At 35.5% G+C, this 14424-nt stretch overlaps 1 protein-coding gene across 2 annotated transcripts in view; it reads right to left on the reverse strand.

Annotated features, from left to right (window-relative positions):
• Positions 1 to 1755: 1755 nt before the first annotated feature.
• LOC121061959 (hippocampus abundant transcript-like protein 1) overlaps positions 1756 to 14424 on the reverse strand; it is a 32397-nt gene continuing 19728 nt past the window's right edge. For both annotated transcript variants that reach the window (XM_040541453.1, XM_040541454.1), the window contains exons 5-12: positions 13993 to 14107; positions 12044 to 12262; positions 10484 to 10597; positions 9860 to 9931; positions 7716 to 7828; positions 5727 to 5824; positions 3649 to 3806; positions 1756 to 3357 (exon numbers count right to left, since the gene is read on the reverse strand). In XM_040541453.1, coding sequence (XP_040397387.1) covers positions 3154 to 3357; positions 3649 to 3806; positions 5727 to 5824; positions 7716 to 7828; positions 9860 to 9931; positions 10484 to 10597; positions 12044 to 12262; positions 13993 to 14107 — 1093 coding nt within the window. In that variant the 3' untranslated portion in view covers positions 1756 to 3153. The remainder of the gene's footprint in view (positions 3358 to 3648; positions 3807 to 5726; positions 5825 to 7715; positions 7829 to 9859; positions 9932 to 10483; positions 10598 to 12043; positions 12263 to 13992; positions 14108 to 14424) is intronic.

Here is a 14424-nt window from a genome sequence, read left to right on the forward strand (position 1 = left end):
GAATAGTTACAATACATTGGAACAAGAGGGGCACAGTACTTAAAACAGCTGTCAGACTTAAGGATGAGTACACATCTTCACAAGATGACAAGCAAGCATTCCAAATTTGCTGACCTTTTCAGTGATGACAAGTGCTTGTCAGGGCTATGGCACCTAGCAGATACCTTAAAACATAAACAAAACATACAAACCAAAAAAAACCTGTTCCTTCAAGATTAAGTTTTAACAATAACTATTTTTTTTAATAAAACAAAACTGCTTTATGGCAAGAGCATTTAGAAAACATTTGGAAATGCTTAGAGCATCACTTGACTTTGCTGCCAAAACCTGTGCAAGTACCACCTATAAGAACTCTCATATCTGTACAATTGAACTTTGAAAGAGAATTTTTCTAACCTGTTTAAAAGTTTTCCAAATGAAGAATCTGAAGTGGGTTTTGAACCCATTTGTTAAAAACAAAAATCCAACACCTTAGCTGGCTTGCAAGAACAAACGACTGACACCTGGAAAGACAAACTTGCTAGCAGAATTTTAACAAAAATTTCAACATAATTGGTAGATGGGATTTAAAAAAACAGTATTGATTTAGTAAGAGCAACCAACCATGTAATTTTTTTCCATTTGTCTCTACGTACTTTTTTGAGGTATCTTTTTCAGCAATTACAGCCATTAAAACCATGTATTGAAATAAACTGACCATAGAACAGCACCTCTGCATTGCTGTATCAACATTAAAACAAGATTTTCAAAACTTATGAACCATATTCCATCACATTATTCACTAGTGAGTAGTGGTCTCTAGTGAGACCAAAGAGGTTTTTGAACTATTAAAACACTTAAATTTTTTACTTCATCTGTATCTCATCCTTCTTTCATTTCCATTTTTAGGTTTTACAATGTATATTAGTACAACAGTACAGGTATATAGTTTGTTATTATGAAAGAAATTAAGAAGTAACAAGAATTTTCTTGTTATTAAAAAAGGAATGTTTTTTTTTTCTTTTTAACGTCCTGAAAATTCTTTTCCCCAGGTTTATAAAACATTTGTAATATAATATTGAACAAATATATGCTGTAAGTGTGCATACTCAGAAAAAAAAACGTTGACTGATATAGATGCATAATCAAAAGTTAAGATGACTGTTCTAGAAGACCACAGCATGTGGAAGATGCACTTGCATTAGCTAGTCAATCTATCCAAAGCTGTTCTTTATTAACAGTAAGTTGTTCTTTAAAAATTCAAATGTGATCCATTCCTATTTATTCCTATTTATTACTATTAGTAATAAATTTGACCAATTTTAATATTAACATACCATATTATCTCTTCAGTTTCTTGTCAGGTTTAAGACATTCTACACTGGGACACAGCAAAACTTACTTGACTGCAGTCTGGCATGCAGCAAAACTGAAATACCCATCATAAAAGCTTAGGTTTGAATTCCAAATAATTCAAAACAAAAAATACCTAAGCCTCCTCAGAAAAAGCATCTAAAGGCTGTAGTACTGTTCAGATCAGAACTGCCTCTTTTACTCTTTTTTTTTTTTTTTCTAAGCTTACTTCCTTTCCACTCTTTCCACTTCTCTACCCCAGTGGACACCATGTCAGACACCATATGGACTTTTGCTCAAAGTATGCATTGCACCATGTTTGATGACAGATTCAGTGCCACAGCACTGGGATCAAACCTTTTCCATTCTGAACCAAGGAAGACACAATGGTGAAACTAGAAGAACATGCACAGACAAAATCTAGAAAGCCCAAGATTTATTATGCATTAGGAAGCTTATTAACTTAACCAAACCATATAGTACAAAAGGTTTGATATCATTGCTTAACGTGGAACAAGTTTCAAAATATATATTTTTAAAATTTGTTCAGTCAATACACAATCCTTTTAAAAAACTGTATATCTGTCAGTATCGTCATTACATTTATAATACATGATTTACACAGCACCCATCTGGAAAAATTAGAACTCCTTACAAATATCTACATATATTGCATACATATAAAACATTCATAGGAGTACTTCAATAAAGTTGGGTTTAATGGTCCATTTACACTGCAGCAAAATACATATATAAATCTGTATATTTTTCATAAAATGTCTCTAAAAATTAGTATATTTGTAGCCATATCTCCTTTAAAGCATCTTTTAGAAAGGAAAATTAGATATGAATATATCCATGAGATTCAGCAGGTAAGACACTGATAAAAAGGCTAAATATGATTAATAACTAAACACTAAGTAGCAGTTAAGGCAGGCGTGAAAAGAATTAATAGTAAAGATTATTTCATACGGCAGATAAAGTGACAAAATGCAATAAATATACATACTTATTGTTGTAAACTACTCTCACACCCACTGCTTTTCCTGCTTCTGAAGTCAGGAGTGTACATATTTCTGATGCTGCTCATTTTATAAGCAAAATTCTATTTATTTATTTTAAAATCGGCAAAACATTAATGCAACCAGTGCTTTCAGATGCCACCTGGATTTGCTTGAACTGTGCAGAACTGATTTCTCTGGAAAGTGGGTTTAAGACTTCAATATGACCTTCATTCATGGGTAGTGGCTGCCACATGTGATCATGCACCCTCAGAAGTTATCTCAGTTTTATCAGTGCCTTCTGGTAACTACTGGACTTCTTGTTACTAAAAAATGTTTGAGAATGTCTTTGAGAAATAAAGACTTTTTCTGATAGACAGTATTTCAGATATCAGAAATATATAGATCAGTCCTTCTCATACCATGAGGACTACATGGGCCATACGTGCAGACAAAAGGCATAAAAAATGCAAAACAACCTCGGAAGTGACGGCAGAAACTGTTCTGCCTCAAGTCTGATCATTTCGCATAGGACTTTGGGAACTGAACATTCAATCTTTGAAAAATATTCACATTTCTGCCCAATGTAAGGATTTGACATAGCATTTGCAGTCACATTGAATAGAATCACACATAGCTGTGACCTCAAAAACTAAACAAGCCCTCCAGCAACTGTGGTATCAACCTGAAGTATCATAATAATGTGGTCTTCCCTTGCACATGGCTACATTCCTTTTGGAGGTCCACACACATCCTACCAAGCTTGCCGACCTGCAATTCAGTGCATTAATTTGTCCATAGTCTCCTCAGAAGTCAGCCTTCATACACTGCTATCTTGCAGCAACGGTTCAATGTCTTCTTCACTACTTCGGTCTAGGTTGTTGCTCAGAGTACTGCTGATGCTGTTGCTGTGTTTTCTGGTGCTGCTGGTTTTGCTGTGCTCAGGAATAAATAAGGCGACTAGAAAAGCCAGAAGAACAATACATGCTCCTACCAGGAACGGTGGACCAGGAATGATTGCTCTCTGCAGGGAAATAAGCAGAACAAAGAATTCATAAAGTTTAAAGTACACTGACTTCTGTCTTAAGAACTATACCATTAAGACTAGAGATACTGAGAGACATTTACACTGACTATAAACTGTATGCAAACCAGTTCATATGTGATCTGCAATATGACTTTTGTGCATCTACAACTCCTCACCTGATCTGCACACTGATCAGAAAACCAGAAACATGCACAAAACAATTGACACGTGGCAGACTTTTACCCCACAAAATTTTATACTGCAAACTTCACATAATTTTAAACTTACCTCACCCCTGGGATCTAGCATTGTGTTTTTTTCAGAAGTCTGATCTGGTGGTAATTCATTGAGCTCCACATGAAAGAGAAAGAAAATAAAGCCATACAGTGCTGGTCCCAGGCCATTGCACAGACCTCTTATTCCAGTTATTATTCCTTGGACAACACCTAATGAAGAAAAAAAAAAGTGTTTTGTTGTCGTTGTTTTTACAATCAAGAATGTAATACTCAAAGCAAACAGCTCAAAGTGTATTCTTATGGCTGTTTCAAAATAGCACATCCTACAATTATTTCTACATGCTAACTTCTTAAAGGAGTTGGACTTGATGATCCTTATGGGTCCCTTCCAACTTGGAATATTCTATGATTCTATGATTCTAAATACTTTTAAAATAACTTTTAAAATAACTTTCTGGATCAAAGTATCATCTGTACAACCATAGCTATGTTATTGTACTTTAACTCCACTGGAATCCATTTGAGTTCTTAATTTACGTGCAAGTCTAATTTTCTGCACTGCAGTTATCCTACCCTCAACCAATGAAGGTGGCAAAGGTTAAGCATGGTACTTGCCCAGTTTATTTTCAAGTGAAAATTAGAGTAATTTATCTACATATTAAGGAACATTATTAGCAACATATGAACAAACTGTAATTAATGGCTTCACTTCTTCAGTCTGAAACCAGGATTTCAGTACCAGGTGTGGTACTGAAATTACTTGTGGTGTTAAATTCAACAGTACTACAATAAATTCATAATACTATATTGCCTGCAATTTTAGCCTGAAGTATTTTGAAATGCTGATTAGAAACCTTCATTAATCAAACTCCTATGGTTATATTTTTGTTCCAAGCTCAAAAAGTGATAACAGATGACAGTGTAAAAGGTGCAGTATTTTGACAGTCCTAAAGACTAATATGCTACATGGCAGTATTTTTATGATGTTAGTTGTCTGCATAATGCTTTCCTTCTTGCAGCAGTAACTTGCAGAACCACAGGAAAGCAAATAGGCCAAAAAGAAAGTTGTCCGAGTTCTTTCACCATAGGTTGACATGTAAGTTGAAAAATCTTTGTTGCCACTAGGTGGCAAAACTTCACTCTGGACAGCATTATATGATCAAGCTATTAGCAGTAGTTTTCTCAATGTAAAATGAAAGATCAACACCTTTTAATTAAACTATTAATTTCACGACTTCAGTAGAAAACTGGTCTTCTAAATCTTTTAAATGTCTTTATTAGAAACAAAAATTGGAGCAGAGGAGGGGGCAGAATGATCAAAAAGCCATGTAAAATACTGCCTTATACACCCTTCTAACCGTAGAAATCTACTTCCTAGAACTGTACCTCCTTAGTGCTTCCTATATTAACTGCACTTACCTAATTTCAAATTGTATAGTGTTAAAGCAAGAATGATACTTATCATTTATATGTATGGGATTTTTTAAAAGAGAACACTAAATTCAATTACTATGTGGCAGCATTATTCTATGTGACAACTCACTTAAGAGGATTCTTTCTGGTTTTTATTCTCCTTCCCATCAATCACAATCACATATCTTTCTCATGTTTCTGTTTTCTCAGACCAGCTATTTAATCAAGTGCCCTTTTCTATTTCCTGAAAATCTGAAGTATTATAGGAAAAAAGACAAACTTTCCCACACAAAATTGAAAATTTTCTTGTATAGGTTTATTCTAATTTGGTTTTAATATACGTTTTTAGTTTCTGTTAAAAAGGTAGTACTATTAAATTTGTCATGTGATTAAATTAAATCACTATCTGAAGGTTACTTTTAACAAAAAAAAGGAAGGGAAAAACATTGAAGTTTTTTTTTGTCGTTGCTTTTGCAGTAATTTTAGAGGAAGCTAGTAGAGAACTAACTGGTTAGATGCAAACTATGCATTTTGCACTGCAAATTTGATAAATGCGTGCACCTGCTTCCTCTCTACATGGGTTGGTAGTCTTCTACAGCTACTACCAGCAAAACTCATTACTCACCAACGTATTTAAAAAGTACACCTAGGTGAATATTCTGCTTTCTGGACAGGACAGTCATTCAAAATGCTCAAACAAATTCATTCAATGCTCACCTTGTTGATCTGATTCTGAATTTCGTGAAACCAGAGCACTGATTGCTGGGAATGTAATGCTTGACATGGCTGCTACAGCTCCGGCTGCCCACATCATCCTGTGTTAAGCACACAATCTGAATTAAAAGTGAGAATACCCATGTAATTACTTCCCTGTCACTTTTCTTTCCTCCCTGCTATATCCACCCTGCAAGAATGGCCACAAGGGCATGCACATTTAAGGCTTAATGAATTTTCAAAAATGCTCTTATTATAATACCTAAAGAGTAGTAATTATCTGGTCAGGGCCTTCTGCTTGTTCCCCCTCCCATAAATTACCCTGAGCTTGCCGAAATAAAAGTGCATGTAAATCTCTGCTAGCTATTAAAATGGAGATGATAAAGGGAGTAAAAATGAAGTGCTATACTGGCTTGTTGTCTCCATAGGCTGTAAAAAGATGATTTTCATTGAGTTTTCCAGTGAAACAGTGTAACTTGTGGCATTGGGTTTACATGGCAAGGTTTTGGTAGCAGGGGGGCTGCAGGTGTGGCCTTGTGAGAAGAGACTAAGAGCTGAGCCACATCAGGTAAGCGCCAGTTCCAGCCGGCTCCAAAAGGGACCTGCTGCTGGCTAAAGCTGAGCCCGTAATCAAACCTGTTGTGCCTCTATAACAGCATATTTAAGAAAGAGGGAGAAAAAAAAAAAGAAAAAGAAAAAAAAAAGTTGTGTTGCAGCAGCTGTGAAAAAGCAGTGAGAAAATGTGAGAGGAAACAGCACTGCAGACCCCAAGGTCTCCTTGCAGGAGGGCAGGAAGTGCTCCAGGCACCAGAGCAGAAGTTCCTCTGTGGCAAGGCCCATGGTAGAGCAGACTGTACCCCTGCAATCCATGGGTCCCACAGCGGAGCCGATCTCTAATCTCCACACTGCAGACCACAGAGAAGCCCATAACAGAGTAGGTAGACCTGACCTGCCAGAAGCTGCAGCCCATTGACAGCCCATGCAAGAGCTGATTCCTAGCCAGGACTGCATCTCATGGGAGGGACCTCATGCTGGAGCTGGGGGAAGAGCATGAGTGGCAGAGATGAAGCATTATGGACAGACTGCAACACCCATTCCTCTGCGCTGCTTAGTGGGGAGGAAATAGAAGAAGGTGCAAGGGTTGGGAGGGGAGAAGGCGGGGAGGGGGGAGAGATGGGGAAAATGTGTTTTCAGTTTGCTTTTAGTTCTCAATGTCCTAATCTGTTATTGACAATAAATTACATTAATCTTCCCTGTGCTGAGTACATTTTGTCCATGATAGTAACTGGTAAGTGATCTCCCTCTCTTTATCTCACCCAGGTGCTTTTTCATTGCATTTTTCCCCCTATTCTACTGAAGAGGGGGAATGACAGGGCACCTTGGTGGTGTTTAACTACCTATTGTTGTTACACAGTATACAACACTTGTATAATAACTCTCTAGGAAGTGCTCTGATACATTCATAGCTCTGTTAGTAGGACAAACTTCGTAAGGAAAGAGCTGTTGCAGCTCATCATTTCAATTCACATTACTTATTTACTTATTAGTTTTTCTAATAAAAGCAGCTCTAGATAGTTTCTATGACCAAAAACAGTTACAGCAGAAGAACAAAAGGGTAGAAAAAGGTAGAGGCCCAGAAACTGTTTGACAGAATTAATCTATAGGAATTATTGGAAAGAACATGCTACTTATTAGTTTGTGAGTTTAAGAAGTTTCATCCATTTGTAGATATAAAACTCAACATAGTAAAATATTACAAAGATTAATTTTTCAAAAGGGCTGTTACTCTCCAATTTACAGTACATACATGGAAAACTCTATCATTACTATAAATGCAAAATACAAACTGAACTTTGGCAGTGTAATGCAAATAATCATGTTTAATTCAGAAAACATTTAAATATCCATTATGACAGAATTAACTGCAAGGATTTCTTGGAGAGATACTCTTAGTTCTGTATCAGAAATGCATATATGAAAACACACACTTACCAAGACTGAGATCCAAAACCATACCAAGCCAACTGAAGAATTTGAAAGGCAAGACCCAGGAGAACTGTATTTTTGTTCCCTATTGACCTCATCGAGATACTGAGAAACACGGTCTGCAAGAGAAATTGTTCATCCGAAAGTTTAAAAAAACATCTGATTGCTAAAATGACCTTCCAACTGCTGAGTTCATTCACACTATTCATGCACGTACTTTCCATTTATGCAAGTCTAAAATGCAGACTACCTTAATATCAAAAGTTGATGCTACTATTCTTAACTATTACTGTGTTTCTACTTCAGAACATCCAGAAGTATATGTTTTGCCTTGTCTATGTACATAGAAACAGACACTGAAATGCTACTATAAACAGGCTTCTGTTTCTACTCCTAAAATACTATTTCCTTACAGGCTAGAGAGTTCCACAAAAAATACTGGTACCAAGTTAAGATACAGGATGAATTTACCAGGATCAACTTATACTCAAAGAATAAAAGACTGTTGGCTTATGGAAAAAAAAAAAAGTCTTTAGGCCAGGTGAATTACTACCTGGCTTTACAGTCAAAACCATTATGTAAATCCTGTTGATCTTCTAAGTTCACTACATGCACTAAAATTTGGCCAAGCCCTTTTACCACACATTTAATTTCATATTGTGCTTACTCTTTACACCATTCTTACAGCCTTTTTATTTGCACATAGAAACTAATACTTAAAGTGGACCGCAGTTTTTCATCTGTTTTAAGAGGCATTAGTGCTAAGGGTGAAGGAAAGCCAAATTCATATACAACAGCAATAGACCCATGGCAAGAAGATGAAGTTCTCAGAAAGGCAAAATCCATTTGGACTGCCTCACTCAGTTAAAAGTGCACTTTTCTTTAACATGAGAAATTCAGCAATGCGTCATTAAAAAGCCACAAAACAGGAACCAGAAGGATTGCAGAGCACAGCATGCTTCCTCTTTCATATACATCTTACTGACACTAGTTTTTTTAATTGTTCCCATTCTTAGACACAAATACTTTGAAAGTTAAATAACAGAAGAATACAATAGTTTATAGCTACGTTATCAGTTCTGTCTGAGGACAACCAGCATGCCAGTGCAAATCGGTATTTATGGAGCAAAGCTTATTTCAATAATCTGCATTCTTCGAAGAGTTAAAAAAAAAAAAAAGAACAGTGGAGTTTCCTCCTTCTACTATTGAAAATTATGAAGCCAAACAGCAGCCATTTTTAGCAAAATACTAAAGTATACTAAAGTATTAGTAAAGTTTTAGTAAAAATGCTGGTCTAAATAAAGTATGATTAGCAAATATGAGTGCACATAAAAGCATCAGAACAAAGCAAGGATTAAAATAATGACTTGTATTTATAATCAAGGACAACTGACATCAGTAGAACCAATAAACACTGAGGAATGTGTTGTTTACAGCAAAATAAGAGGTCCACTCTGCAGAGGATGGCAACAAGGTTACAGCATATTACATGTGCCATTCCCCTTTCTGTAGTCACAACAGGAAGGCAAACTATAGCCATAAAGACACACAAATGAGGAAATACACCTTTGGCAGCAAGATTTACATGGATAAAGGAAAGAGACAACATATCTCACTGAAACACTTGTTTGCTTACTATAAGGTATAAAAGACCTCCAAAAAACAGCTCACTGTTGCCAGTTAAGAGGTATGAAAGAAATATACCAAAGTCTCATAATTCCTCAACCTCCACATTGAGCCTAAATAGCCATGTACACATCTCAATACATGCATTTTCTTGTATGAGTTTGATAGCATGAGCCAATTGAACAGGTACAAGTAGGATGACTTGCTTAAAACAAATACCTTATTTTCCTTTCAGGTCTTGCATTAATAATTGTTAATGCAATTTCCTCCATCATTTTGATCATTTCAAGCCAGCGTTTCAGTACATTTACTGATTCACTTTTAGTTTCATTTCCAGTATTTCTGAAGAAAGCATATTTAAAGAGATATTTACACAATCTACATGAATGTAACCTTTACTGACTGTAAGATATATTGATGTTTTAGAGTATTTAAGTTTATAGACAAACTTAATAGTCAGAAGAGTGTTCCCCAGAATCAAGTTTTGTACTACTCAACAAAACACTAAAAAGAATAAAGCTTACCTGAGCTATTATTGACAGGATGCCTACCACAGCTATAAATGCTGCAATGCTAGCAGATCCAAAACCAATAATCTAAAGAGAAGCAGAAAATGCATAAAAGAAATGCCGAACAATCCAGAACTATCAGTAGTAAAAACGTAACTTCTCAAAAGAAAATATTGATCCCTGCTTGTAATGTGAATTCATACAGGAAGCATTCGTGTTAAAGAATAACTGCTTGCAAAGAAATGCAAACAGGAAAAAAAATGGGCCTTAGAAAAAGGAGTCAGAGAAAGTCAGAAAGTCATACATCTAGAGAAAGAAGTTCTCTATGACCTCCCACAGACACAATAGTTCTTCAACAGGCAGGACCCCACCTCAAGACATACAAAGTGATACATTCAGTGGGAACAAAGGTCCACTTGACTGTATTAACACATGCTTAAACTATGGCTGGGATTACGCATCAGGAGTCAAGCTTCCAGTATCATTCAATTCTTGATTTAGCAAAGTACCCCACCTTTACTCCTTAAAGCTGTATTTTGACAAAAAGCAGTTTCCTAAGCAAAGCCTTTGATAAGAAACAGGTCTTAGGCAATCCCTATTTAAACATACTTAGTAAGATGTGAAGTGACTAATATTTACCTGTCGCAAATACAGAAAAAAACTAGAATACTGGCCAGCCTCAGGCAGATAGGAGAGAAACACTGTAATGCAGATTGGGAGAACAGCAGAATCTTTTCTAACCTTCTTCAGAGACTGGAAGAAAAAGCAAAGAAAACAAGTATTAGAACATTAAGTCTAATGAAAGCATAAGCAAAGCAGATGTCAGATTCATTTTCTGCAATCCATTTCTGCTCATATATACTAGTCCAAAAATCATACAAAGAAATAATTAAGCTGAAGTTTGAGTTTGAAATTGCCCCCTCTTATATAAGGTGCTTTGCACCAGAGTGTTTTTTTTTTGCAAAGTTTCCTATTTGATTTTTGAAGCTACAGTTCCATGTCAAATTGCAAGTACTCACTGAAAACATGATATAACACTTAGGGAAATGCATTGCATCTAACTTATTGGTCTCTTCTCCCAGGCTCTAAGTGATAAAACAAGAGGAAGTGGTCTTAAGTAATGCCAGGGGAGCTTTATAGGATATCCAGGGCTGGATATTAGGAAAAATTTCTTCACTGAAGGGGTTGTGAAATATTGGAACAGGCTGCCCAGGGAAGTAGTTTAATCACTATCCCTGGAGGTCTTCAAAGAACTTGTAGTGCTTCACGACACAGTTTAATGGTGGACTTGGCAGTGCTAGGTTAAAGGTTGGACTAAATGATCTAAGAAGTCTTTTCCAACCTAAATGATTCAATGATTCATCTCCATAATAAACTGTTCTGAAAGGTGTTAGCAAATATCACAACCTCATTACAACTGTTTCTCTTGCCAAATTATGGGAATATTTTTCCTTCTGCATTTCTTACACCTATTTACACATATGATTCATATTGAGTAACAAATACATTGTAGAAAAACTATTCTTTAACTGCATTATTTCAAGAAAGTCACTCATCTTTCAACATTCACATGTTCCCAGCAAGATAATTTCATTAAGATCATTCTCTCCTCCCTTAGATATCAAGGCATAACACAAACTCATATTAGCTCAGTAAGTGTGAATAGATGAACAAGTCAGTAGAAAGACTAAATTATGTGTTTTAACCCTTTTGTATATGGCTATAGGAAAAAAAATATTTATAAATTCATTCTATGCTAAAAAATTACAATATAACCAAAACTGCAAATCAATGGTGAGGAGATATTGCAAAAACAAGCACAAAAAAAAAAATAAAGCACAAAGCATAAAATGAATATGAAAAAATCTTACAATATCAGGTTTCGTGACCTGTAGCAGCATAAGAGTTTAGCATTTCTCTTACCATAGAAAAGAGTGAGCTGGTAAGAGAGGTAAAGCATTTTCCCTTTGAAGTTCATCCCAAACATTTTCAATTCAAGAAGCATTTAATCCACAGAGTTTGATTTATTTGGTTGTTGTTGTTGTTTTTTTAATGTAGCTATATCTTTTCGTGCATGAGCAGAGAACAGAGACTACCACGTTGAGACACGTGACTAACAGTCAAGTTACCAGTAAGATTACAGATTCCTGAAGCTTACAAAAAATAATTCATTAAATTATTTATTGAAATGCATCTTACCGCAAAAGGGTCTGCTTGTTCCCATGATATAGCAGCTCCCCATGAAGCAGGTCTCATTTTTTCTGGCAGGGATTCTGGTACAACTAGCAGGATGAAACAGATGTCCATAACAGCCACCAGTGTGGCCACTATTACAACAAGGTTATCTCCATAGCTGGCAGAGAGGTATGCTCCGATGGCAGGACTAGTTACCAAACTTGCTGCAAAGGTAGCAGATACCTATGCACAAGAACAGTTTACAAACTTGTTAAAGTAGTTATTCTGCCACTGCAGAATAATACCCAAATTTGAACCAACATCCCTCACCCCAGAGTGCAGTTCTAAGGAAAAAAAGTCAAAATTTAAGTCAAAAATTACATATGACAGTGAATATAGGCCCAAAAATTCTCCATCCTCCTCCACAGCCCACCATACAAAACATATGCATTCAAAGTCCAACTTTGACTGAAGCAAAGGAACTCTTACTTTGAGTTTGAATAAATGGATTTTATTTTCTAAATATGAGAATTTTGATGAGCTTTCACTAAAAAGTTATCAGCACGTTTAACGCCTGTCTAACTGAACTTGAGCCTCACCAATCTGGGTGAAAGAGAAATATGTAGTGCTTTTGTTAAAAGTATATAGCTACAACTGTACCACTGGATAGCACAGCAACCTAGCAAATCATTAGTTCTAACAACAATTTCAACAGCTGTATTACTTCAAATTACATTGTAAAGACATGCAGCTACTAACAAATCTTTCTAGATTCATATACAGTGGAGCACAATAAAAAAATCACAAGCACTGTAGTTAAATTTCACTACAAAGATCATCAGAAAAGTATATTTAAAAGCTAGATTTAATTACCACTGTTTTCCAGCCTCCAAACCAAAACCATACTGCATGTCTATTCTATAGAATAGGTAACATCAGAAGCTAGTTTAGGTTTATGCCAAGCTAAAAAAAGTCCTAAGAAAAAGCTATAACAAACTGATTAGAAAGAGACGTTTCCTCATGGAAACGACTGCACTTCAGTCTAATACTTTATAGAATTTTAGATTTTCTTTCTCTTTACAGGCAGGCAAATACACATATGGCCCCTTATAGATAGGAAAAAACAGGTGATAATCGATTCCAGAACTTTTAATCTTGTTTTGGGTTCTGCTACAAAAAATATACACAAGTTCAAGAGAACTAAATAATTTATCTTCTGATAATTATACCTTTTTAAGTACAAAAATAAAGGGAAACCTTAAACAGCTCAATGTACAGTATTGCCAAGAATCAATGTATTAGCATCTGTATGGTGAAAACAGATGCACATACAATGAAGGGATAAGTGAAGTTGAAAGGCTAAGGATATCCACCTACTAGTGGGCCTCCAGATGAACAAAACCTAAACCAATACAGATATTCAGAAAAGCAAACTAACCAGGAATTATATTATTTCTGGAAAGGCTAGTTTGTACGAAGTGAACTATTTTCTTCTTTCCTTGCTAACTGAAAAAGTTTATCAGTAAGTTACTAAATAGTCTGCATTATGCATTTTCACCCTCCCTCACTATTTTGACTGTTAAAAAAAGCCCTTATATATTACAAAGAAATCACATACAAGTGGGGGAGAGATATTTTAAAACTAGCATTAAATGACTTGCACTGGCATCAGCATTTCTTATCCTGCCTGCAAAACCTAAAAGATATTTTGTTGCACATGCCCTATATGCAAGTGAAGTTGTTAAATTCTTATTCTGTTCTTATGAGCACAGAACAGCCTGTGAAGCAGTAAAAAAAAGTCTAAATTAGACTCCCGACATTCTAACAATACGTCTTGATGCACGGTTCATTCCTTTCTGTATCAACTTTATTACTTAAAGTCAAAAGACATTCTGTGCACCAAAACACAAGTTCAATACAAAGGTTATAATCTGACCTTTTTTTTTTTTCCTCCCAAGTTTACTGTGTCTTACCAGTCCATAAGCTGTAATTCTTTCATGTTCTTGTGTTACATCAGCTACATAGGCAAATATTACAGAAAAGGTAACAGAAAAGATTCCAGATACCGAAATCATAGCGAAGTACCACCTAATGATTTAAAAGCAACAATTAGAAAATTTAAGCTTTAGCTTTTCTCTTCAAGTGAGATTGTACCTAGTCTATGAAAAGCAATCATCCAAAACTAACTACTTACAGCTTTACAGGAGATGAATAAAAACAGGACTGTGAAGTTTGACTTAAATATTGGAAAACAGCGTTTTAATTTTTGATATCCTAATATTTTCTTTACAGCAAATAAAAGAAACAGCCTTTTCCAGTCATGATACCTATACATTTTCACATTCTCAAAATTGAAGAAAGCTTAAATTATGAAAAATGAATTATCTTAGAACTCAGTTTCTCAA

The sequence above is a fragment of the Cygnus olor genome, chromosome Z (assembly GCF_009769625.2).
Source record: "Cygnus olor isolate bCygOlo1 chromosome Z, bCygOlo1.pri.v2, whole genome shotgun sequence".
NCBI classification, from domain to species: Eukaryota; Metazoa; Chordata; class Aves; order Anseriformes; family Anatidae; genus Cygnus; species Cygnus olor.